The 22,854-nt window shown below is 43.9% G+C and overlaps 1 protein-coding gene across 1 annotated transcript in view; it reads right to left on the minus strand.

Annotated features, from left to right (window-relative positions):
• Positions 1-22,474, minus strand: part of rfc4 (replication factor C (activator 1) 4) — a 35,249-nt gene extending 12,775 nt beyond the window's left edge. The window contains exons 1-7 of the mRNA XM_068042535.1: positions 22,258-22,474; positions 20,108-20,233; positions 18,714-18,792; positions 17,670-17,749; positions 15,922-16,041; positions 10,774-10,917; positions 3,654-3,774 (exon numbers count right to left, since the gene is read on the minus strand). Coding sequence (XP_067898636.1) covers positions 3,654-3,774; positions 10,774-10,917; positions 15,922-16,041; positions 17,670-17,749; positions 18,714-18,792; positions 20,108-20,226 — 663 coding nt within the window. The 5' untranslated portion in view covers positions 20,227-20,233; positions 22,258-22,474. The remainder of the gene's footprint in view (positions 1-3,653; positions 3,775-10,773; positions 10,918-15,921; positions 16,042-17,669; positions 17,750-18,713; positions 18,793-20,107; positions 20,234-22,257) is intronic.
• Positions 22,475-22,854: the final 380 nt, after the last annotated feature.

Below are 22,854 nucleotides of genomic sequence, written 5' to 3' on the forward strand. Positions count from 1 at the left end.
CACAAACGAAATGTGGAGCTTATTCAAGGAGCAGCTAATGCGTGTCCTTGATAAGTATGTACCTGTCAGGCAGGGAGGAAGTTGTCGAGCGAGGGAGCCGTGGTTTACTCAAGAAGTTGAAGCACTTGTCAAGAGGAAGAGGGCGGCTTATGTTAGGATGAGACATGAAGGCTCAGTTAGGGCGCTTGAGAGTTACAAGCTAGCCAGGAAGGATCTAAAGGGAGGGCTAAGAAGAGCAAGGAGAGGACACGAGAAGTCATTGGCAGATAGGATCAAAGAAAACCCTAAGGCTTTCTATAGGTATATCAGGAATAAAAGAATGATAAGAGTTAGAACAGGGCCAATCAAGGAGAGTAGTGGGAAGTTGTGTGCGGAATCAGAGGAGATAGGGGAAGCGTTAAATGAATATTTTTCGTCAGTATTTACAGTAGAGAAAGAAAATGTTGCCGAGGAGATTACTGAGATACAGCCTACTAGGCTAGATGGGATTGAGATTCACAAGGAGGAGGTGTTAGCAATTTTGGAAAGAGTGAAAATAGATAAGTCCCCTGGGCCAGATGGGATTTATCCTAGGATTCTCTGGGAAGCCAGGGAGGAGATTGCAGAGCCGTTGTTGTTGATCTTTATGTCGTCATTGTCGACAGGAGTAGTGCCGGAAGACTGGAGGATAGCAAATGTTGTCCCCTTGTTCAAGAAGGGGAGTAGAGACAGCCCTGGTAATTATAGACCTGTGAGCCTTACTTCGGTTGTGGGTAAAATGTTGGAAAAGGTTATAAGAGATAGGATTTATAATCATCTTGAAAAGAATAAGTTCATTTGCGATAGTCAGCACGGTTTTGTGAAAGGTAGGTCGTGCCTCACAAACCTTATTGAGTTTTTCGAGAAGGTGACCAAACAGGTGGATGAGGGTAAAGCCATGGATGTGGTGTATATGGATTTCAGTAAGGCGTTTGATAAGGTTCCCCACAGTAGGCTATTGCAGAAAATACGGAAGTATGGGGTTGAAGGTGATTTAGAGCTTTGGATCAGAAATTGACTAGCTGAAAGAAGACAGAGGGTGGTGGTTGATGGCAAATGTTCATCCTGGAGTTTAGTTACTAGTGGTGTACCGCAAGGTTCTGTTTTGGGGCCACTGCTGTTTGTCATTTTTATAAATGACCTGGATGAGGGTGTAGAAGGGTGGGTTAGTAAATTTGCGGATGACACGAAGGTCGGTGGAGTTGTGGATAGTGTCGAAGGGTGTTGTAGGGTACAGAGGGACATAGATAGGCTGCAGAGCTGGGCTGAGAAATGGCAAATGGAGTTTAATGCGGAGAAGTGTGAGGTGATTCACTTTGGAAGGAGTAACAGCAATGCAGAGTACTGGGCTAATGGGAAGATTCTTGGTAGTGTAGATGAGCAGAGAGATCTTGGTGTCCAGGTACATAAATCCCTGAAAGTTGCTACCCAGGTTAATAGGGCTGTTAAGAAGGCATATGGTGTGTTAGCTTTTATTAGTAGGGGGATCGAGTTTCGGAGCCACGAGGTCATGATGCAGCTGTACAAAACTCTGGTGAGGCCGCACCTTGAGTATTGCGTGCAGTTCTGGTCACCGCATTATAGGAAGGATGTGGAAGCTTTGGAAAGGGTGCAGAGATTTACTAGGATGTTGCCTGGTATGGAGGGAAGGTCTTACGAGGAAAGGCTGAGGGACTTGGGGTTGTTTTCGTTAGAGAGAAGGAGGAGGAGAGGTGACTTAATAGAGACATACAAGATAATCAGAGGGTTAGATAGGGTGGATAGTGAGAGTCTTTTTCCTCGGATGATGATGGCAAACACGAGGGGACATAGCTTTAAGTTGAGGGGTGAAAGATATAGGACAGATGTCAGAGGTAGTTTCTTTACGCAGAGTAGTAGTAGGGGCGTGGAACGCCCTGCCTGCAACAGTAGTAGACTCGCCAACTTTAAGGGCATTTAAGTGGTCATTGGATAGACATATGGATGAAATTGGAATAGTGTAGGTCAGATGGTCGGCGCAACATCGAGGGCCGAAGGGCCTGTACTGTGCTGTAATGTTCTAATTCTAATAATGTAGCTGCACTCAATGGCTGCCACCTCCAGCTACCACACAGCTGCCGCTGAGCTCTCACCGTCTTTTAGCAGATGAGCCGTATGCCCCAAGGAAAATTTAAAATGCACCTCAAAATTGCTGTCAATTAGCTGCTTAACAGCCTCGATTGTTCGCCTGCCGCCGTTCTGCACGATCATGATCCCATTGCCCAAATGTCCCTGGGAAATTCGCCTGGTGGTGAGATGTCAGGGAACTGCATCAATGTGTTCCCCTGCCATTTTACTGGCACCACCCCCCAACCAAGTCCATCACCATGGAGCCAGTAACATTCCACCCTTTGAGTTTACAGGTGAGCAACAACCTTCAATCTGCTTTTGTACTATTGTGCAGTCACTCAGGTAATATTGGGCAAAGCACAGAGCCCAAGCCCATCACCAAACATCAGTACAGATTTTAAGCAAATTAACTGTATGAACCTCCTGTTCTTTCTCTTCGTGCTTTTGTGGAAAACATCCTGGCAGTGGGCATCAAAGAAAAAATAGCTGTGAAATGTTGAATGTTCATTGTAGAAGCATTTCAGTTTCAAGAATTACCCTTCCCAGGTTAAGAAAAATAACAGTTCTAACACCAAACACAAGAAATGTACAAGGGAGAAAGAGGATTGTTTTCCCCCCTCAACATACTTTCTTAAACATGTACAGTACAATGACCATTGTTATGATGAATATTATGCCTAATGCACTCATGTTCATCCTCATGCCTGATAACCTCTGATCAAGAGACCAGGCATTGCTGGTTATGCTGATAGTTCCATTTTTCCTCTCAAAGGATAAAATCTTTTTCTAAATTAACTTCAGAGGAAGATAGAACTTAAAAAATAGAACTTAAAAAATAAAAATAGATTCCTTTTCTTTAACTTCTGGAAGTTGTTTTCTTCCCTCCTTTTGAATGATATTTTGTTGGTAAATTTTGGTGCTCAAGGATTATTGAGAAGTGAGCACTGGCACTTTTAGGCAATCAGTTTCAGCACGAAGTATACCTAGGTCATGTAAAGCACAGGGTGGTTACGGGATAAAGCTCTCCTTACTCTGCCCAGCAACGTGCCTTAACCCCAATCTGTGATCATCAATCTATTCACTATCAGTAATGAAGCTATTGGGGGGGTGGGGTGGGGTGAAGGGGAGAGAAAAGAGCAGTTATTAACACCTCCTGGAGGAGAACATGTCAGGTAAAGATATAATTGGGCTCAGCCGTGATGCCCTTGTAGTTTAATACATGGCCAATACTTACTGTTAGGGCTCAAGAGCTCACACGGAGAATGACCACTCGGACGCACCATCAGAGGATTGTCAGTCTGTGGAACCAGACTGTAATACAAGTCATTGTTTTCAGGAGAGGAGGAGTATGGCGATAAAATTCCAAGAATTAAAAAACCTATAGGATTCTGAAGCACTTTGTCAGTATTTAGGGTGGTAGAATAGAAAGACATAGATGTCAACATAGTGACCCTAACCTCTTTAAAGCTGTACCAGCATTAAAATCACACTTGGCTTCCGAATTAAAATCTGAGCTCCAAATACACCATACATCCCCAGTGACCTACTTCATTGCTGCATTGCACATTCTCCTTCTCACAGATGTCCAGTAATCTTTTTTCTTGTATACTGTCTGTCAAAGGTTTAAAACGGAACTTGGAACATCGAGACGTCAGTGGTTCAATTATCCTAAAACATAAAAATTTTGAGTATTAGTCATGCATTAGCAAACAGAGCAGTTGCAGACAGATGGTGACTTCACTTCATTCCCATAACTGGAGCCAGATTTTATTCTCTTTACATTGTACCAAAATACATTCCACAAATCCACTCAGCAGCGACACAAGGTAATACGGTTATATTGCAAATCTTTTCCTTTTGATTTGTTACCTCATTGTTGCATTTTGTTGTATAGGTAGAAGGCATAGTATTAATGCTGCACTGACTTAAGGCACAGTGCAGCTTTCGAGCAGAGAGATCCACCACTGACATGCTTTTCTCCCTTCGCCAGCTACAGGAGAAATGCCGCGAACAACAGATGCCCCTCTACGTTGCTTTCATAGATCTCACCAAAGCCTTTGACCTCGCCAGCAGACATGGTCTCTTCAGACTACTAGCAAAGATCGGATGTCCACCAAAGCTACTAAGTATCATCACCTCATTCCATGACAATATGAAAGGCACAATTCAGCATCACGGTGCCTCACCAGACCCCTTTCCTATCCTGAGCGGCGTGAAACAGGGCTGTGTTCTCGCACCTACACTGTTTCTCCCTGCTGCTCTTACATGCGTTCAAGTCTTCAGAAGAAGGAATTTTCCTCCGCACAAGATCAGATGGCAGGTTGTTTAACCCTGCCCGTCTTAGAGTGAAGGCCAAAGTACGGAAGGCCCTCATCAGGGAACTCCTCTTTGCTGACAGTGCTGCATTAACATCCCACACAGAAGAGTGTCTGCAGAGACTCATCAACGGGACTGCGGCTGCCTGCAACGAATTTGGCCTAAACATCAGCCTCAAGAAAACGAACATCATGGGACAGGACGTCAGAAATGCTCCATCCATCAATATCGGCGACCACCCACTGGAAGTGGTTCAAGAGTTCACCTACCTAGGCTCAACTATCACTCGTAATCTGTCTCTCGATGCAGAAATCAACAAGCGCATGGGAAAGGCGTCTGCTGCTATGTCCAGACTGGCCAAGAGGGTGTGGGAAAATGGCACATTGACACGGAACACAAAAGTCCGAGTGTTTCAAGCCTGTGCCCTCAGTACCTTGCTCTACGGCAGCGAGGCCTGGACAATGTATGTCAGCCAAGAGCGATGTCTCAACTCATTCCATCTTCGCTGCCTCTAGAGAATCCTTGGCATCAGGTGGCAGGACCGTATCTCCAATGCAGAAGTCCTCGAGACGGCCAACATCCCCAGCATATACACCCTACTGAGCCAGCGGCCCTTGAGATGGCTTGGCCTTGTGAACCGCAAGGAAGATGGCAGGATCCCCAAGGACATATTGTACAGCGAGCTCGTCACTGGTATCAGACCCACGGGCCGTCCATGTCTCCGCTTCAAAGACGTCTGCAAATGCGACATGAAGTCCTGTGACATTGACCACAAGTCGTGGGAGTCAGTTGCCAGTGATCGCCAGAGCTGGCGGACAGCCATAAAGGCGGGGCTAAAGAGTGGCGAGTTGAAGAGACTTAGCAATTGGCAGGAAAAAATACAGAAGTGCAAGGAGAGAGCTAACTGTGTAACAGCCCCGACAACCAATTTTATCTGCAGCGCCTGTGGAAGAGTCTGTCACTCTAGAATTGGCCTTTATAGCCACTCCAGGCGCTGCTTCACAAACCACTGACCACCTCTAGGCACTTATCCATGGTCTCTCGAGACAAGGAGGCCTAAGAAGAAGAAAGAAGACGACTAAACTATATCACAAAATCGTAGAATTGTTTCAGTACAGAAGGAGGCTATTCGGCCCATTGTGTCCGCAGCATGCGATAACAGAGCTAAACGATCCCAGAACCAACGTGGACAATTAAACAACTAACTGGAGAAGGTGGCTCCACAAATAAACCCATCTTGAATGATGGGGGAGCCCAGCACATCAGTGCAAAAGATAAGGTTAAAGCATTTGCAATAATCTTCAGCCAGAAGTACCGAGTTGATGATCCATCTTGGCCACCTCCTGAAATCCCCAGTATCACAGATTCCAGCCTTCATCCAATTCGATTCACTCCGCGTGATCTCAAGAAACGACTGAAGGCACTGGATACTGCAAAGGCTATGGGCCCTGACAACATTCCGGCAATAGTACTGAAGACCTGTGCTTCCGAACTTGCCGCGCCCCTAGCCAAAATGTTCCAGTAGAGCTACAACACTGGGCGGCACAGTGGTTAGCACCGCAGCCTCACAGCTCCAGGGACCCGGGTTCAATTCTGGGTACTGCCTGTGCGGAGTTTGCAAGTTCTCCCTGTGACCGCGTGGGTTTTCGCCAGGTGCTCCGGTTTTCTCCCACCGCCAAAGACTTGCAGGTGATAGGTAAATTGGCCATTGTAAATTGCCCCTAGTGTAGATAGGTGGTAGGGAATATGGGATTACTGTAGGGTTAGTATAAATGGGTGGTTCTTGGTCGGCGCAGACTCGGTGGGCCGAAGGGCCTGTTTCAGTGCCGTATCTCTAAATAAATAAATAAACTATCATCTACCCGGCAATGTGGAAAATTGCTCAGGTAGGTCCTGTACACAAAAATCAGGACAAGTCCAACCCAGCCAACTACTGCCCCATCAGTCCACTCTCAATCATCAGTAAAGTGATAGAAGGTGTCGTCAACAATGCTATCAATAACCTGCTCAGTGACGCTCAGTTTGGGTTCTGCCAGGGCCACTCAGTGCCTGACCTCATTACAGTTCAAACATGGACAAAAGCGCTGAACTCGAGGTGAGGTCAGAGTGAGGTAGGTACACCAACAGTGCTGTTGGTGCCAGGATTTTGACCCAGTGACAGTGAAGGAACCGCGATATAGTTCCAAGTCAGGATGGTGTGTGGCTTGGAAATGAACTTGCAGGTGGTGGTGTTCCCATGCATCTGTCGCCCTTGTCCTTCTAGATGATAGAGGTCGCAGGTTTGGAAGGTGCTGTCCAAGCAGCCTTGGTGAATTGCTGCATTGTATCTTGTAGATGGTACACATTGCTGCCACTGTACATCTGTGATGAAGGCAGTGAATGTTTGTGCATGGGGTGCCAATCAAGCGGGCTGCTTTGTCTTGGATAGTGTCGAGCTTCTTGAGTGTTGTTGGAGCTGCACCCATCCAGGCAAGTGGAGAGTATTTCATCACAATCCTGACTTGTGCCTTGTAGATAGTGGACAGGCTTTGGGGAGTCAGGAAGTGAGCTGCTCGCCGCAGGATTCCTCGTCTCTGACCTGCTCTTGTAGCCACGGTATTTATATGGCTACTCCAGTTCAGTTTCTGGTCAATGGTAACCCCCAGGATGTTGATAGTGGAGGATTCAGTGATCATAATGCCATTGAATGTCATGGGGAGATGGTTAGGTTGTCTCTTGTTGGAAATGGTCACTGCCTGGCACTTGTGTGAATGTTACTTGCCACTTATCAGCCCAAGCCTGGATATTGTCAGAGTTTTGCTGCATTTCTACATGGGCTGCTTCAGTATGTGAGGAGTCATGAATGGTGTGGAACATTGTGCAATTATCAGCGAACATCCCCACTTCTGACCTTATGACTGAAGGAAGGATTGATGAAGCAGCTGTAGATGATTGGGCCTAGGACACTACCTTGAGGAACTCCTGCAGTGATGTCCTGGAGCTGAAATAATTGGCCTCCAATAACCACAACTATCTTCCTTTGCGCTAGGTATGATTCCAACCAGCAGAGAGTTTTCCCCCCGATTGCCATTGACTCCAGTTTTGCTCGGGGTCCTTGATGCCATACTCGGTCAAATGCTGCCTTGATGTCAAGGGCAGTCACTCTCACCTCACCTCGAGTTCAGCTCTTTTGTCCATGTTTGAACCAAGGCTGTAATGAGGTCAGGAGCTGAGTGGCCCTGGCGGAACCCAAACTGAGCAGCAGTGAGCAGGTTATTACTAAGCAAGTGCCGCTTGACAGCACTCGTCGCGACACCTTCCATCACTTTACTGATGATTGAGTAGACTGATGGGGCGATAATTGGCCGGGTTGTATTTGTCCTCTTTTTGTGTACAGGACATACTTGGGCAATTTTCCACATTGCTGGGTAGATACCAGTGTTGTAGCTGTACTGGAACAGCTTGGCTAGGAGTGCGGCAAACTCTGGAGCACAGGTCTTCAGTACTATTGCCGGAATGTTGTCAGAGCCCATAGCGCTTGCAGTATCCAGTGCCTTCAGTCGTTTCTTGATATCACACGGAGTGAATCAGATTGGCTGAAGACTGGAATATGTGATACTGGAGACTTCAGCAGGAGGCCAAGATGGATCAACTTGGCATTTCTGGCTGAAGATTGTTGCAAATGTCTTTTGCAGTGATGTGCTGGGCTCCCTAATCATTGAGGATGGGGATATTTGTGGAGTCTCCTCCTCCTCCAGTTAGTTGTTTAATTGTCCACCACCATTCACGACTGGATGTGGCAGGACTGCAGAGCTTAGATTTGATCCATTGGTTCTGGGATCTCTTAGCTCTGGTGCTGCTGCTGGCATGCCCTCCTGCAATCTTCATTGAACCAGGGTTGATCCCCCGGCTTGATGGTAATGGTAGAGTGGGGGATATGCCAGACTAGATTGTGGTTGAGTACAATTCTGCTGCTGCTGATGGCCCACAGCGCCTCACGGATGTCCAGTTTTGCATTGCTAGATCTGTTCGAAATCAATCCCATTTAGCACGGTGATAGTGCCATACAACACGATGGAGGGTATCCTCAATGTGAAGACAGGACTTTGTCTCCACAAGGACTGTGCGGCGGTCACTCCTACAATGCTGTCATGGACGGATGCATCTGCGGCAAGCAGATTGGTGAGGACAAGGTCAAGTATATTTTTCCCTCTTGTTGGTTCCCTCACAATCTGCTGCAGACCCAGTCTTGCAGCTATGTCCTTTAGGTCTCGGCCAGCTTGGTCAGTAGTGGTGCTACCGAGTCACTCTTGGTGATGGACACTGAAGTGCCCCACCCAGAGTACAATCTGTGCCTTTGCCACCCTCAGTGCTTCCTCCAAGTGGTGTTCAACATGGAGGAGTACTGATTCATCAGCTGAGGGAGGGTGGTAGGTGGCAATCCGCAGAAGGGTTCCTTGCTCATGTTTGACCCGATGCCATGAGACTTTCTCCCGACTGTATACCACTGTGCCACCACCTCTGCTGGGTCTGTCCTGCTGGTGGGACAGGACATACCCGAGGATGGTGATGGCAGTGTCTGGAATATTGTCTGTAATGTCTGATTCGGTGAGTATGTCTATGTTAGGCTGTTGCTTGATTAGTCTGTGGGACAGATATCCCAACTTTGGCACAAGCCCCCTGACGTTAATCAGGAGGACTTTGCAGGGTTGACAAGGCTGGGCTGGCCGTTGTCGTTTCCGATGCCTAGGTCGATGCCGGGTGGTCCATTCTGTTTCATTCCTTATTGACTTCGTAGCGGTACTCTTGTACTCCATGCCCAGGATACTGTATGCTTTATTAACCGCGCTCTCTACCTGTCCTCCCACCTTCAATGACTTACGCACACATACATCCAGGTCCCTCTGTTCCTGTACCCCCTTTAGAATTATACCCTTTATTTATATTGTCTCTCTATGTTCTTCCTACCAAAATGAATCATTTATCCGCACTGAACTTTTTAATATAACCTTTAAGTTGTTACATCTGCCATATCTGCAACCATCTTTATTCAAGAGAGATGTTTATACTCTACCCACCAAGAAAGTGAGTGGGGGAGGGCAAGAACACTCACCAAAAAATGAAAATTTAACTTAATTTAGTCCCGGTAAACAACAGATCAAAAACGCCAATGGGGTAAACATGCTGAATAAGAATCACTGGTCCAACATCACCCAACTTGTCTGCTACATACCAGCTGTGGAAATGGATATTTACAAAGCTCGTGTAATTGCAGGTTGTTGTTTTTTTTATTTATCAAAAATCATGAAACCCAACTCAACTAAGAAGCTCTCAGTGATGCTACTTATTCAACAGGTGGCTTTCTCCTTTTCAATGCAAGAAGAATGGTGTGAGTGAACCCAGATCAACCCAATGCTATAACTACATTTTAACTATAATTTATTAACGCGTTATTAATACTTAAGTATAACTCAAAGAGGCCACATATTGCTTGGAATAAAGTATATCTAAATGGGGTAGAGGAGCAGAGAGGTTTAGAGTGGCAGATACACAAATCACAAAAAGTTGGTTAATAAAGTCATTAAAAAAGCAAAAAGAAAAGCACTGGGGTTCATTTCTAGATAGAACTGAAATACAGAGAATTTATGTTAAACTTGTACAGAATCTTTGTTAGACCACAACTGGAGGATAGTTCTGGTCTCCAAATTATAAAAAGGATATAGACAAAATACAAAAAATATTAATTAGAATGATACCAGAACTGAGAGATTAGACCTATAAGTAAACATTGAACAGACTGGGGTTCTTTTCTTTAGAAAAGAGAAGAATGAGGGCTGACCTGGTAGAAGTCTTTAAGATTATGAAGAGGTTTGACAGGGTAGACTTATAGAAGATGTTTCCACTTGCGGGAGAGACCAGAACTGGAGGCCATAAAGACAAGATAGTCACTAATAAATCCTATAGGGAGTTCAGGAGAAACTTCTTCACCCAGAGTGGTTAGAATGTGGAATTGATGCAACAAGAGGTAGTTGAGGCAACTCGCATAGATGCGTTTACGGGGAAGCTAGATAAATACATGAGGAGAAAGGAATATAAGAATATGTTGATAAGGTTAGATGAAATGAGGTAGGAGGAGGCTCATGTGCAGCATAAACACTGGCATGGACCAGTTGGGCCAAAAGGCCTGTTTCTGTACCCTAAATATTACATTATATTAATGTACTATGTAAAATTAGTATCTATTGCAACTCTAAAGTTCTAGCCTAAAAGGACTCAACCGAAAAGCAGTTAAAACAATTGTAGCAGATTTGAGATTCTGGTCAGCATCACTTCATATTAAATGACATTTTAAATAAGTTATGGTTCTCTCACCTGCTGATATAGTTGCAGATGAGGCAGAAGCGTGTGGTTTTTGACTCCCTTTCCATTGTGCGACGAAGAGCCGCCTGTGCAGCACTCGTCATAGAGTCTGCTTCATCCAAGATGACGATCTTAAATGGTGGAGCAGGTTTTCCACTGGAAAAGAGGGCATAAACAGTGAAATGGTCTAAGAAAAAGTCTTCAAACTAGAACCACAGTCATAAAAAGTAGTCAATTCCACAAAGGGAACCACTTCCAGTAGCTCCCAATGCTATAAAGCTACGAAGACAAACGATGCCCTGATGAATGAGCCTGTGTTGGAGATTTCTTCTTTAAAAATGAAATCTGAAGTTAATTGATCATATGCATTACACATATCAAACAGGACGGGTGGCAATTATCATATACATCAAAATGCATCATTAGTGAAGTAGGCAGCGCGCCAGTCTCATAATCTGAAGGTTATGAGTTCAAGCCTCACACAGGGCACTTGTTTTTTGGTTAAGATCAGAAAGTAGAATCAACATGGATGGAGATTAGGAATGAAAAGGGCCAGAAAACGCTGATAGGAGTAGTTTATCGGTCCCCTAGCAGTAGTTATGCCATTGAACAGAGCATTAAGGAAGGAATGACTGGAGTCTGTAACAAAGGCAATGTAATAATTGTGGAGGACTTTAATGATTAGATTAGATTAGATTAGAGATACAGCACTGAAACAGGCCCTTCGGCCCACCGAGTCTGTGCCGACCATCAACCACCCATTTATACTAATCCTATATTCCTACCAAACATCCCCACCTGTTCCTATATTTTCCTACCACCTACCTATACTAGTGACAATTTATAATGGCCAATTTACCTATCAACCTGCAAGTCTTTTGGCTTGTGGGAGGAAACCGGAGCACCCGGAGAAAACCCACGCAGACACAGGGAGAACTTGCAAACTCCACACAGGCAGTGCCCAGAATCGAACCCGGGTCCCTGGAGCTGTGAGGCTGCAGTGCTAACCACTGCGCCGCCCTAATCTTTATATAGACTGGACAAATCAAATTGGCAAAGGTAGTCTGGAAGATGGCTTTGTAAAATGCTTTTGCAACAGTTTCCTGGAACAATACATTGTGGAACCAACTAGGGATAAAGCTATTTTAGATCTAGTATTGTGTAATGAGGCAGATTTAATTAGTAATCTCATCGTAAAAGATCCTCTGGGAAAAAGTGGTCATAATACAATTGGATTCCATATCAAGTTTGAAAGCGGCATACTCCAATCCCAAACAAGAATCCTGAACTTAAACAAAGCCAATTACATAGGTCCGAGAGGAGAGCTGGCTAAGGTTGATTGGGTAAATAGACTAAAAGGTATAGTGGCAAATAAACAGTGGGAAACATTTAAAGAAACAATTCAAAATGTTCATCAAAATACATTGCATTAAAAATCAAAAACTCAGCAAGAAGGATCCATCCGTGGCTTACTAGGGAAGTTAAGTATAGTGCTAGATTAAAAGAAGAGGCTATTCACTGGTTATGATTTTCCAACATTCCCTAGGTTCTAGAATGGTTCTAGCAGATTAGAAGTTAGCAAATGTAATATCGCTATTCAAGAAAGGAGGGAAAGAAAAACTACAAGCCACTTAGCCTGACATCAGTAGTCAGCAAAATGCTGGAATCTATTATTCTATTATTAACGAAGTCTTAACAACACACTTAGAAAATCATAGTATGATTAGATAAATCAACATGATTTTACAAAAGGGAAATCATATTTGACAAATTTATTAGAGTTTTTTGACAATGCATCTAGTAGGGTAGATAAAGGGGAACCAGATATAGTATACTTGGATTTCCAGAAGGCATTTGATAAGGTGCCACACAAAGGCTAATGCACAAGATAAGGGCGCATGGCGTTGGGGGTAATATATTAGCATGGATAGAGGATTGGCTAACAGACAGGAAGCAGAGAGTAGGGATAAATGGGGCATTTGCAAGTTGGCAGGCTGTAACGAGTGGAGTGGCACAAAGGATCAGTGCTGGGGCCTCCGTTATTTACAATCTATATTAATGACTTAGACGAAGAAATCGAGAGTAATGTACCTAGGTTTGCTGACGATACAAAGCTAGATGGGAATGTAAGCTGTGAGGAGGACACAAAGAGACTGCCGAGATATAAGTGAGTTGGCAACAAGGTGGCAGATGGAGTATAATATAAGGAAGTGAGAGGTTATTCACTTTGGTAGTAAGAACAGAAAAGCAGAATTATTTTAAAAAGCGTGAAACTTCTAAATGTGGACGTTCAGAGAGACTTGGGTGTAAATGCTGGCCTGGCCAGCGTCGCCCACATCCCATGAATGAATAAAAAAAAAACTCACCCAAGTACACAGCACAGAGAAAGTCAGCATGCAGGTACAGCAAGGAATTAGGAAGGCAAATCACCTGTTGGCCTTTATTGCAAGGGGATTGGAGTACAAGACTTGTTACAATTGCACAGGGTTTTGGTGAAACTACACCTGGAACAGTGCGTGCAGATTTGGTCTCCATATTTAAGGAAGGATATACTTGCATTGCAGGCAGTACAGTGAAGGTTCACTAGATTGGCTCCTGGGAGGAAAGGGTTGTCCTATGATGAGAGACTGAGTAAACTGGACCTACACTCTGAAGTTTAGATGAATGAGAGGCAATCTCAATTGAAACATACAAGTTTCTGAAGGGGCTTGACAGGGTAGACAAGACAGTTAGACGGAGAGGTTGCTTCCCCTAGTTGGGGAATGTAGAACATGGGGTACAGTCTCAGGAAAAGGGGTTGATCAGTTAGGAATGAGATGAGGAGAAATTTACTCACTCAAAGGGTTATGAATCTTTGGAACTGTCTATTCCAGAGAGTTGTCGATGTTCCATCATTGAGTATATATAAGGCCATTATAGATTATTGATCTCTCGGGGTATGATGAGCGGGCAGGAAAGTGCAGATGAGGCAGATCAGCCATGATCCTACTAAATGGTGGAGCAGGCTCGAAGGGTCATATGGTCTATTCCTGCTCCTATTTCTTATATGCAGCTCAAGACAACATTAATAAACTTGCAGTGCAACTGGCAAATAAATTTCAGTACTGATAAATGTGAGATGGTGAAATTTGGTAAGAAGAATAAAGGAGGCCAGATATTCCTTGCAAAATAACAGTTTAACAGAGTAGGGGAGTGAAGGGATACATATGAACATACAAATAAGGAGCAGAAGTCGGCCATTCAGCCTCTGGAACCTGCTCCGCCATTCAATAAGATAATGGCTGATCTGTTTGTGCTTCGAGTTCCACACTCCCATCTACCCCTGATAAACTTTGATCCACTTGTCTAACAAGAATCCATCTACCTCCGCATTGAAAATATGCAATAACCCCACCTCCACCACCTTTTGAGGCAGAAAGTTCCAAAGTCACACAAACCTCAGAGAAAAAAATTCACCTCATCTCTGTCCTAAACGGGCGACCCCAAATTTTAAAACAATGCTCCCTAGTTCTGGACTCATTCACAAGAGGAAACATCCTTTCCGCATCCACCGTGTCAAGACCTTTCAGAATCTTATATACTTAAATCAAGTCTCCCCTCACTCTTCTAAACTCCAGTGAAAACAAGCCCAGTCTGTCCAACCTTTCCTCATAAGACAACCCGCTCATTCCAGGTATCGATCTAGTAAACAACTCTGAACCGCCTCCAAAGCATTTACATCCTTCCTTAAATAAGGAGACTAAAACTGCACACTGTATTCGAGATGTGGTCTCACCAATGCCCTGTATAACTGAAGCATAACATCCATACTTTTATTTTCAATTGTCTTGTAATAAAGGATAGCATTCCAGTAGCCTTCTTTACTACTTGCTGTATCTGCGTACTAATTTTTTGTGACTCATGCACTAGAATACCTAGGTCCCTCTGCACCCCGGAATTCTGCAGTTGTTCTCCGTTTAAGTAATACTCTGCTTTTTTATTCTTCCTGCCAAAGTGAACAACTTCACATTTTCCCACATTATACTCCATCTGCCAGATTTTTGCCCATTCGCTCAACAGTGGCGCAGTGGTTACCACCGCAGCCTCACAGCTCCAGGGACCCGGGTTCGATTCTGGGTACTGCCTGTGTGGAGTTTGCAAGTTTTCCCTGTGTCTGCGTGGGTTTTCCCCGGGGGCTCCGGTTTCCTCCCACAGCCAAAAGACTTGCAGGTGATAGGTAAATTGGCCGTTGTAAATTGCCCCTAGTGTAGGTAGGTGATAGGGAATATGGGATTACTGTAGGGTTAGTATAAAATGGGTGGTTGTTGGTTGGCACAGACTCGGTGGGCCGAAGGGCCTGTTTCAGTGCTGTATCTCTATCTATATCAGTCTGTAACCTCCTTGTGATCTGGGGCTATGGATACACAAATCACTAAAAGTAGTGACATTTAGGTTAATAAGACTATAAAAAGGCAAACCAAGAAATAGGATTCATTTCTAGAGGGACAGAATTGAAGTTATATTAAACTTATATAGAACATGGTTAGACCAAATTTGGGAGCATTGTGCACAGTTCTGGTCTCCATATTATGGAAAGGATATAGAGGCACTGGAGAAGGTGCAAAGAAGATTCACAAGGACGATACCAGAAATAAGAGGTTATAACCAACAAGAAAGACTGAACAGACTGGGGCTCTTTTCTCCAGAACACAAGATTGAAGGGTGACCTGATAGAGGTGTGAAGTTAATGAAAGGGTTTGATGGGGCTTGTGGAAGACCAAAACTAGAGACAATAAATATAAGACTGTCACTAATAAATCCAATAGGGAATTCAGGAGCAACCTCTTTACCCAAACAGTGGTTCGAATGTTGTACTCTCTACTGCAAGGAGTAGTTGAGGCATATAGCATAAATGCATTTAAGGGGAAGGTAGAATCACACGAGAGAAAAAAGAACATAGGATGTGCTGATACAGTTAGATGAAGTATGGTGGGAGGCGGCTCATGTGGAGCATAAACATTGGCACAGACCAGTTGAGACGAATGGCCTGTTTCTGTGCTGCACATTCTATGTAGTCATTAGTTTATGAAAAAAAAAACACATGGTTTTGTTCTAACCTAAAATAATAAAATCACCCTTTCCCAATAACACTTCAGTCCTCACAGAAAAGTTGCTACTTACTCTGGGCGAGATCCTGCTACAGTCAACTGTGCAAACTTTTTCACCTTTTCTCGTACAACCTGGATACCACGTTCATCGGAGGCATTCAGCTCAAGAACTCTCTTGCGGTATAATTCAGGCCTGCAAATGTTGCACAAATTTAATGTCAGTGCATCGTAACAGATCAGGACTCTGGTTAGCCATGATCCCATGTGTTATACATTTCATGCAGATTATACATCTGATGCTACTTTTGAATAGTCAGTCCTCAATGCTTTTTAGGAACTTCAGGTTTTTCCCATTGGAAAGACAGCAAGACATGTGGCTACATGTATCTCAACAATTCATGGAACCTTCATCCCTTACATTGCAAGTGGTCACACTGTTCGATACCCCTTTAAAAATATAAATCAAAATCTGGCAAGTAGGGTCTAATACACAGTTCAGCAGTATCTACTATCATCAGCAAACAAGGTGGGGAGTTACGAAGCGGGACAATGGCCAAGGATGGAATTTTCGGATACCGATGTTAATGCAAGGTAATCTGATAATTACAGAAGAGTATTCTAACTCACACTGGGGTCTATTTTCTCATGTATATTGAAATATTTTTAACTAGAATGTCACTCTTTATAATAAATGAAGAAAAAAATTATTTCATTTTACTTAGACAAAGACATGCCCACGATCAGGCCAAACAGCCTGTCTGATCCAGTTTCTTTAGCAAGGGTAATGATATCTTGTTGTATAAACACAATTCACAAACAAACAAAAAGGGATCTTTAAATATTAATTTTAACAGGTTGATTTTTAAGCTGATATACAAATGCAATCGTGAATTGATATTGTTCCAATAGAAATCTAAAATGATTTTATTTTATTCATTCATGGAATGTGGGCGTCACTGGCAAGGCCAGCATTTATTGCCCATTCCTAATTACTTTTGAAAAGATGGTGCGGAGCTGCCACTGTCCATGTGATGTAGGTACACCAACAGTGCTGTTAGAGAGGGAGTTGCAGGGTTTTGATCCAACGACAATGAAAGAGCAGCAATCTATTTCCAAGGCAGGATAGTGTATGATTTGAAGGGAAATTTGCAGGTGGTGGTGTTCCCACGCATCTGCTGCCCTTGTCCTTCTTGGTGGTAAAGGTTGTGGGTTTGGAAGGTGCTGTCAAAGGAGCCTTGGCGCATTGCTGCAGTGCATCTTGTAGATGGTACACATTGTTGCCACTGTGCGCTGGTGGTGGAGGGAATGAAGAATGTTTAAGATGGTGGACAGGGTGCCAATGAAGCGGGTTCCCTTGTCCTGGATGGTGTAGAGCTTCTTAAGTGTTGTTGGGAGCTGCACTTGTCAAGGCAACATATGAACATATGAATTAGGAGCAGGAGGCCACTCGGCCCCTCTAGCCTGCTCTGCCATTCAACAAGACCATGGCTGATCTGATTGTAACCTCAATTCCACATTCCCACCTACCCCCGTGCAAGTGGAGAGTATTCCACCACAATCCTAACATGTGCCTTGTAAATGGTGGACAGGATTTGGGGAGTAAGGAGGTGAGTTACTCGCCTCTGACCTGGTCATATAGCCACAGTATTTATAGGCTGGTCCAGTTATGTTCCTGGTCAGTGGTGACCCCCAAGATGTTGATGGTGGGGGAATTCAGCGATGGCAATGATTGTGGCATAGGGTATATGTAAATTACTTCCCTTCTGCTGAACCCAACAATCTTGAACTCTACCTTTTCTAACAAGATCCATGTCATCTTACCCAAAGAGTTCTCTTGCTGCAGCCAATATTGTAGAAGTTTTTCCTGTGCCAGGAGGTCCATAGAAAAGCAGGTTGGGAAGCTGCAAAAAGGGGGCAAAAGTATTTTGCAAACAAAAATATTTTCAGGTAGGTCAGGCACTAATTTATTAGGATACCATCCTTTCAACTTAGATCTGTGTTAGAATCCAACACATATAGTATGAAAGTATTCTCTGTGTGCACCTATAATTACAGGGTAATCTCAGCTCAGACCCTCGGAGGTATAAGTACCCATAATTTTACACAAACGGATAATCTCAACCACTCCCAATGCCTCAGCGGATAAATACAACACTTTGTGTGGCACTGGGCCATTCAACACAGTTTGGCCTGAGGTTCAAATTCTCACCTGTGCAAAGTGTGTTGTGTGACAGTATTGGAGCTGCAATTGGTCTCTGAGTGCCTCTGGTGGGTTGCGGGAAGCGGGGAGGGGAAATCAGCCACAATTCATGCTTCCAGCTCTTTAATCAGTGATGAGGGAGTCACTGAAAGTTCATGTGTGTGGACCTTGACCATGGATTGGATTTTGATGTGCCAACGTACCCACCCCCCTAATTGGTGAATAGTCTATCACCAGTCGTAAGTCTCACACACTAAAATGGCCATTTAAAGTGCCAAGGACTGCTTGTGGGTCTGCACATCATAAACAGAAGTAATCCTTTCCTCAGCACTGACATGGAAATGCACACTCACCCAGAAGAACATAATAAAACAGGTTAGTCTGATAACAAGATAGTCAGGTCTCAGAAGTTAGAAACTACAATGCACCATGTAATCTCCCATGTAAGTTCTTTGAATATAAACAGAAAACCTTGACTCAAAAAAACATGTTAAAATGTTTTTTATCATTTAATTTTGAATGAGTTCCTACAAGTGGAGGAACAGATGCAACAATTAAAGATAAAATTGTCATTTACAGATTAACGTACAGGTCTATTATTTGAAAGGCACTGAACTAGAAATGAATAGCTACTTCCACTAGTTTGAACAGTAAATGACACTCACATCAGCTCCGTCCAGTGATTTCTTTAGCACAGCCACAACTTCCTCCTGAAACGCCACTTCAGCCACACATTTTGGGCGACTGCAGGCAAAAGGTAAGATCAACAAAACAAGACTTAGGAGAAATCTCAGTTCAACACACAAATTTTATAAATTGCATCCATCCCCCAAATCACAAAGAAAAGTTACTTAGGAATTCTCATCTGTCCAGATACAATGAAGATTAACAGTAAAAGTGCAGTGATAAGTTCTGCAGGTGAGAAGCATTCAGTCACGTGCCCAGCCATTATTTCTGACTCAGGGTACCTCTGCAGAGGCTTCCACGTTGCTTAAGAGCAATTCATTGGATTTTGTGAGACAGTGGGCAGACATAAATATTTAAGAGGATAAGGAATGTTGAACAAGAGTTTTATTCCAGATAGGGTAGAGAGTTAACCAAAATGGAACATGCAAGTTTTTAAACTTTGCCACATTTAGAGTGTGTTCACTTTTTCAGTACTGGCCATAGTGAAGTTCTTAAAGTTATGATTTTCAGAATTTATCTTTTTGCCCAGTATTAGCCTACATGGTTTTCTTCTCATAGGAAATGGCAATTTTGCATCGCCTATGTGAATGTAAATTTTTTGGCACAGCATATCAAAATATCATAGAAGAAAATGACAGGACGCATGTTTGCATCCGTAATCTTCCATGCTGGCACTGCCAGTTACGGAGCAGAAGCCAGGCTCTTGTTCCTCTTGCGCACTTCCCTGGAAACTGTTTCAGCTTAGCTCTGGAGATCATCTGGCAGCCCAACAGCTTTCTGACCTAGAATAGTGGGTGGCCCAAGAAAGGGGAAGGTAGAAAAAACAACCATACAAAGAAGAGAGATTTGCCCTTAAACAAAATTGTCCTGTTGAAGTGATCTGGGGAATATTCAGGCCTCCAATAATGACACACAAATGACATTTCCTGTACAAGGCAAAGCAGTAAACTAGATCTGGAGGGAATCATGACAAGGAAAGAAGTTTCAAAGATCGCCTCCTTCCCCAAATGGCTGCTGTAGCACACAAGAGAAAACGGTGAGAAACATGTACTAGGGTGCCATAGCAAAAGCCTGGAGATTTCCAACGGTTTAATGCATGGCATATTCTGGAAGACTAGATGATAGGAACTCTGCCTTGAAGATCTCCACAGGCAAGAGAAGAAGGTTGTGAAGCTTCATTACTGACTTTCCCTTCATAACAATAAAGAGAAAGTCAGCATTTTTCAGCTCTGAAATTATACATTCATTTGGTTACACACACACACCAATGAACCTTAATTATTACTGTCATTTTTTAAATGTAATTGTGTGAGAAAGGGACACTCATGGTTGCATACATGCACTGCGCAAAGCATCATGTGAAGTTTCTTACTATTTCTCCACCCATGGAACTGATTTTTGCTTCTTGTTCTCTCCACTGGTTCCTGCTGCGGCTTTTTCTTTTGCTGGTTTAGCACCGATAACTCCAGCTCCTTTTAAAAAAGCTTGCATCTTTCACCTTCAAACAAAAATTGCAAATGATTAAATGTCACAATTTTCAAAACAGAAAGAACTAAGAGGCAAAAGAACAACTGACTGACTGACAGCAATAACACTGAGATGGGAGCCAATATTCCCAAATTACAAGACTGTGATCATAAATTATGAGACATTAAGCTTGGGTTCCATCTGTCCTCTCAATTTAACGTAAGTGATCCCTTTACTCTGCTCAAAGATGAGCAGGGATGCTCATCCAGTGTCCTGGCCAACGTTCATCCCTCAAGCTACATCACCAATAACAGGTCATTCACCTAACTGCTTTTTGTGGGACCTTGCGTGTACAAAGGAGCTGCTGTGTTTGCCTACAGACCAACAGTAACTACAGTTCAAAATAAATTATTTGACAGTAAAGTGCTTGGGATGTCCTCAGGATATGAAAAGCACATTCTCTCTCTTCCCACAAATAACACATATTTCATTATTGCAATAAATTACATATATTTCTCATTGCTACATCTCCTCCTGTTGCTCATGAACTCCTGACTGAAAGGATGAGCAAACAAACCTGCTCCTTGCCCACCATTGTTCTGAAATCAAGCAGTTGAGGGTCTGTGACTGCAGCTTCGGGAATGATGCACCTTCAAATTTTCCCTCTCTCCCACTGTATCTGCTTGTTATCTGCCATGGAAAAGCACACAGTAGTATAGTGCTTTTGTTATGTGGCTAACAATCCAGAGGCCCAGACTAATAATCCAGAGAATGAGCATTTTGAGAATCTGAATTTAGTTTTAAATAAAGAAAATAAAAAAGCTTACAAAAGGAACTTTCATTTTTATAACACTTTTCACATGTCCCAAAGTACATTACAGCTAATGAAGTAATGTAAGTGTAGTCACTGTTATAATGTAGGAGACACGGCAATCAATTTGTGCACAGCAAAGTCCCACAGACAGCAACATGATAATGACCAGCCAATTTTTTTTTTTTTTTAAAGTTGTTGACTGAGGGATGGATCTATGTAGGCCAGAACTCCCCTGCTCTTCTTCCAATGGTGCCACAGAATTGTTTATGTCCACCTGATCGGGCAGACAGTGCCTTGGTTTTATAGCATCATAGAATACTGCAGCACAGAAGGAGGCCATTTGATCAATTGAGCCTGTACCAGCTCTTTCCAACAACAGTCCTGTTCGTCCCCCCTGCAATATTTTCTCCTTCAAGAATTCATCCAATTCCGTTTTGAAAACCACTGCTGCATCTTTATCCACCGTGACAAGCAGTGCATTCCAAATCCTAACCATTCGTTGCGTAAAAAAGCTTTTCCTCATGTCACCTCTTTTGCCACCACCTTAAATCTGTACCCTCTGTTTATCACCCCTTCAGCCATTGGAAATAGTTCATCTTTATTTACTCTACTCAACCACTTCATGATTTTAAACACCTCTATCAAACCTCCTTCTCTGCTCTAAGGCCTCATCTTAATGACGGACCTCCGACAGTGCAGTAAGGAACCGAAGCATCAACTTGGATTATGTGCTCAAGTCTCAAGGAGTGGGATTTGAGCCCATAACCATCTGACTCACAGGCAAAAGAGCAACTACTAAGCCTCGGTTGAAAGTACAAGTGGCCATGAAACTATTGGATTGTTGCAAAATAATAATAAATGCAGGGTTTTCCAGCGAGGTCCGCATGCTGAGAATGAATCACAACATATTTCCCTGATAGATCACAATCTCAATAGGTGGGCATCAGCCCATCACACAGATATAGGAGGCCATTCGGCCCATCACACAGGTAGAGGAGGTCATTCAGCCCATCACACAGGTAGAGGAGGCCATTCGGCCCATTACAGAGATAGAGGGCCCATCAGAGGTAGAGGCGCCCATTCGGCCCATCACAGAGGTAGAGGAGCCCATTCGGCCCAACACAGGTAGGGGAGGACATTCAGCCCATCACACTAGGGGAGGGCATTCGGCCCATCACACAGATACAGGAGCCTATTCAGCCACCTCCTGGATGCCCATCAGCTGCACATTGGGGACCAACCTGCTGTCACTGTCCAGCGGAATGAGCAGATAGTGCGAGCCCGCGTCGACAGCCTCTTTTTATTTTGGTTTATCTTTGTAACAGAGCGAGCCGGCTAGTTGCTGCAGCTCCCGAGCCTCTGAAGGGTCGCACAGGACCTGCTGGAAGCAGGGAAACAGCACTAAGAGCCACAGTCTCCAGGTCACCCCCCCTCACCCTCTCCCGCCAAGACTCAATCAGTCGCTACGCATTTCCGCTTCCGCGCTGTGTCCCAGCCAAGTCTGTCCGGGTGGCAGGGAGCTGGAGCAGGAAGACCGACTGAATTTTACTGTGCGCAGACTGAGAGCCCTGGAAATTCTCTCAGCTGCGGTTCAGGATGCGATCAGGGGAGGCGGTGGTAATGTCACTGAGCTAGTAATCCAGAGGCTGGGGCTAAAGCCCTGGAGATTCAAATTGAAAGCTAGTCTCAGTAATGGTGCTGTGAAAACCCATCAGTTTCACTAATGCCCTTTAGGGATGGAAATTTGGTGTCCTTACCTACCACATGTGACTCCTCCACCATCGGGAACATCCTTCCTGCATCTACCCTGTCAAGTCCTGTTAGAATTTTATAGGTTT

Source organism: Heterodontus francisci, chromosome 11 (assembly GCF_036365525.1).
Source record: "Heterodontus francisci isolate sHetFra1 chromosome 11, sHetFra1.hap1, whole genome shotgun sequence".
Lineage (NCBI taxonomy): Eukaryota > Metazoa > Chordata > Chondrichthyes > Heterodontiformes > Heterodontidae > Heterodontus > Heterodontus francisci.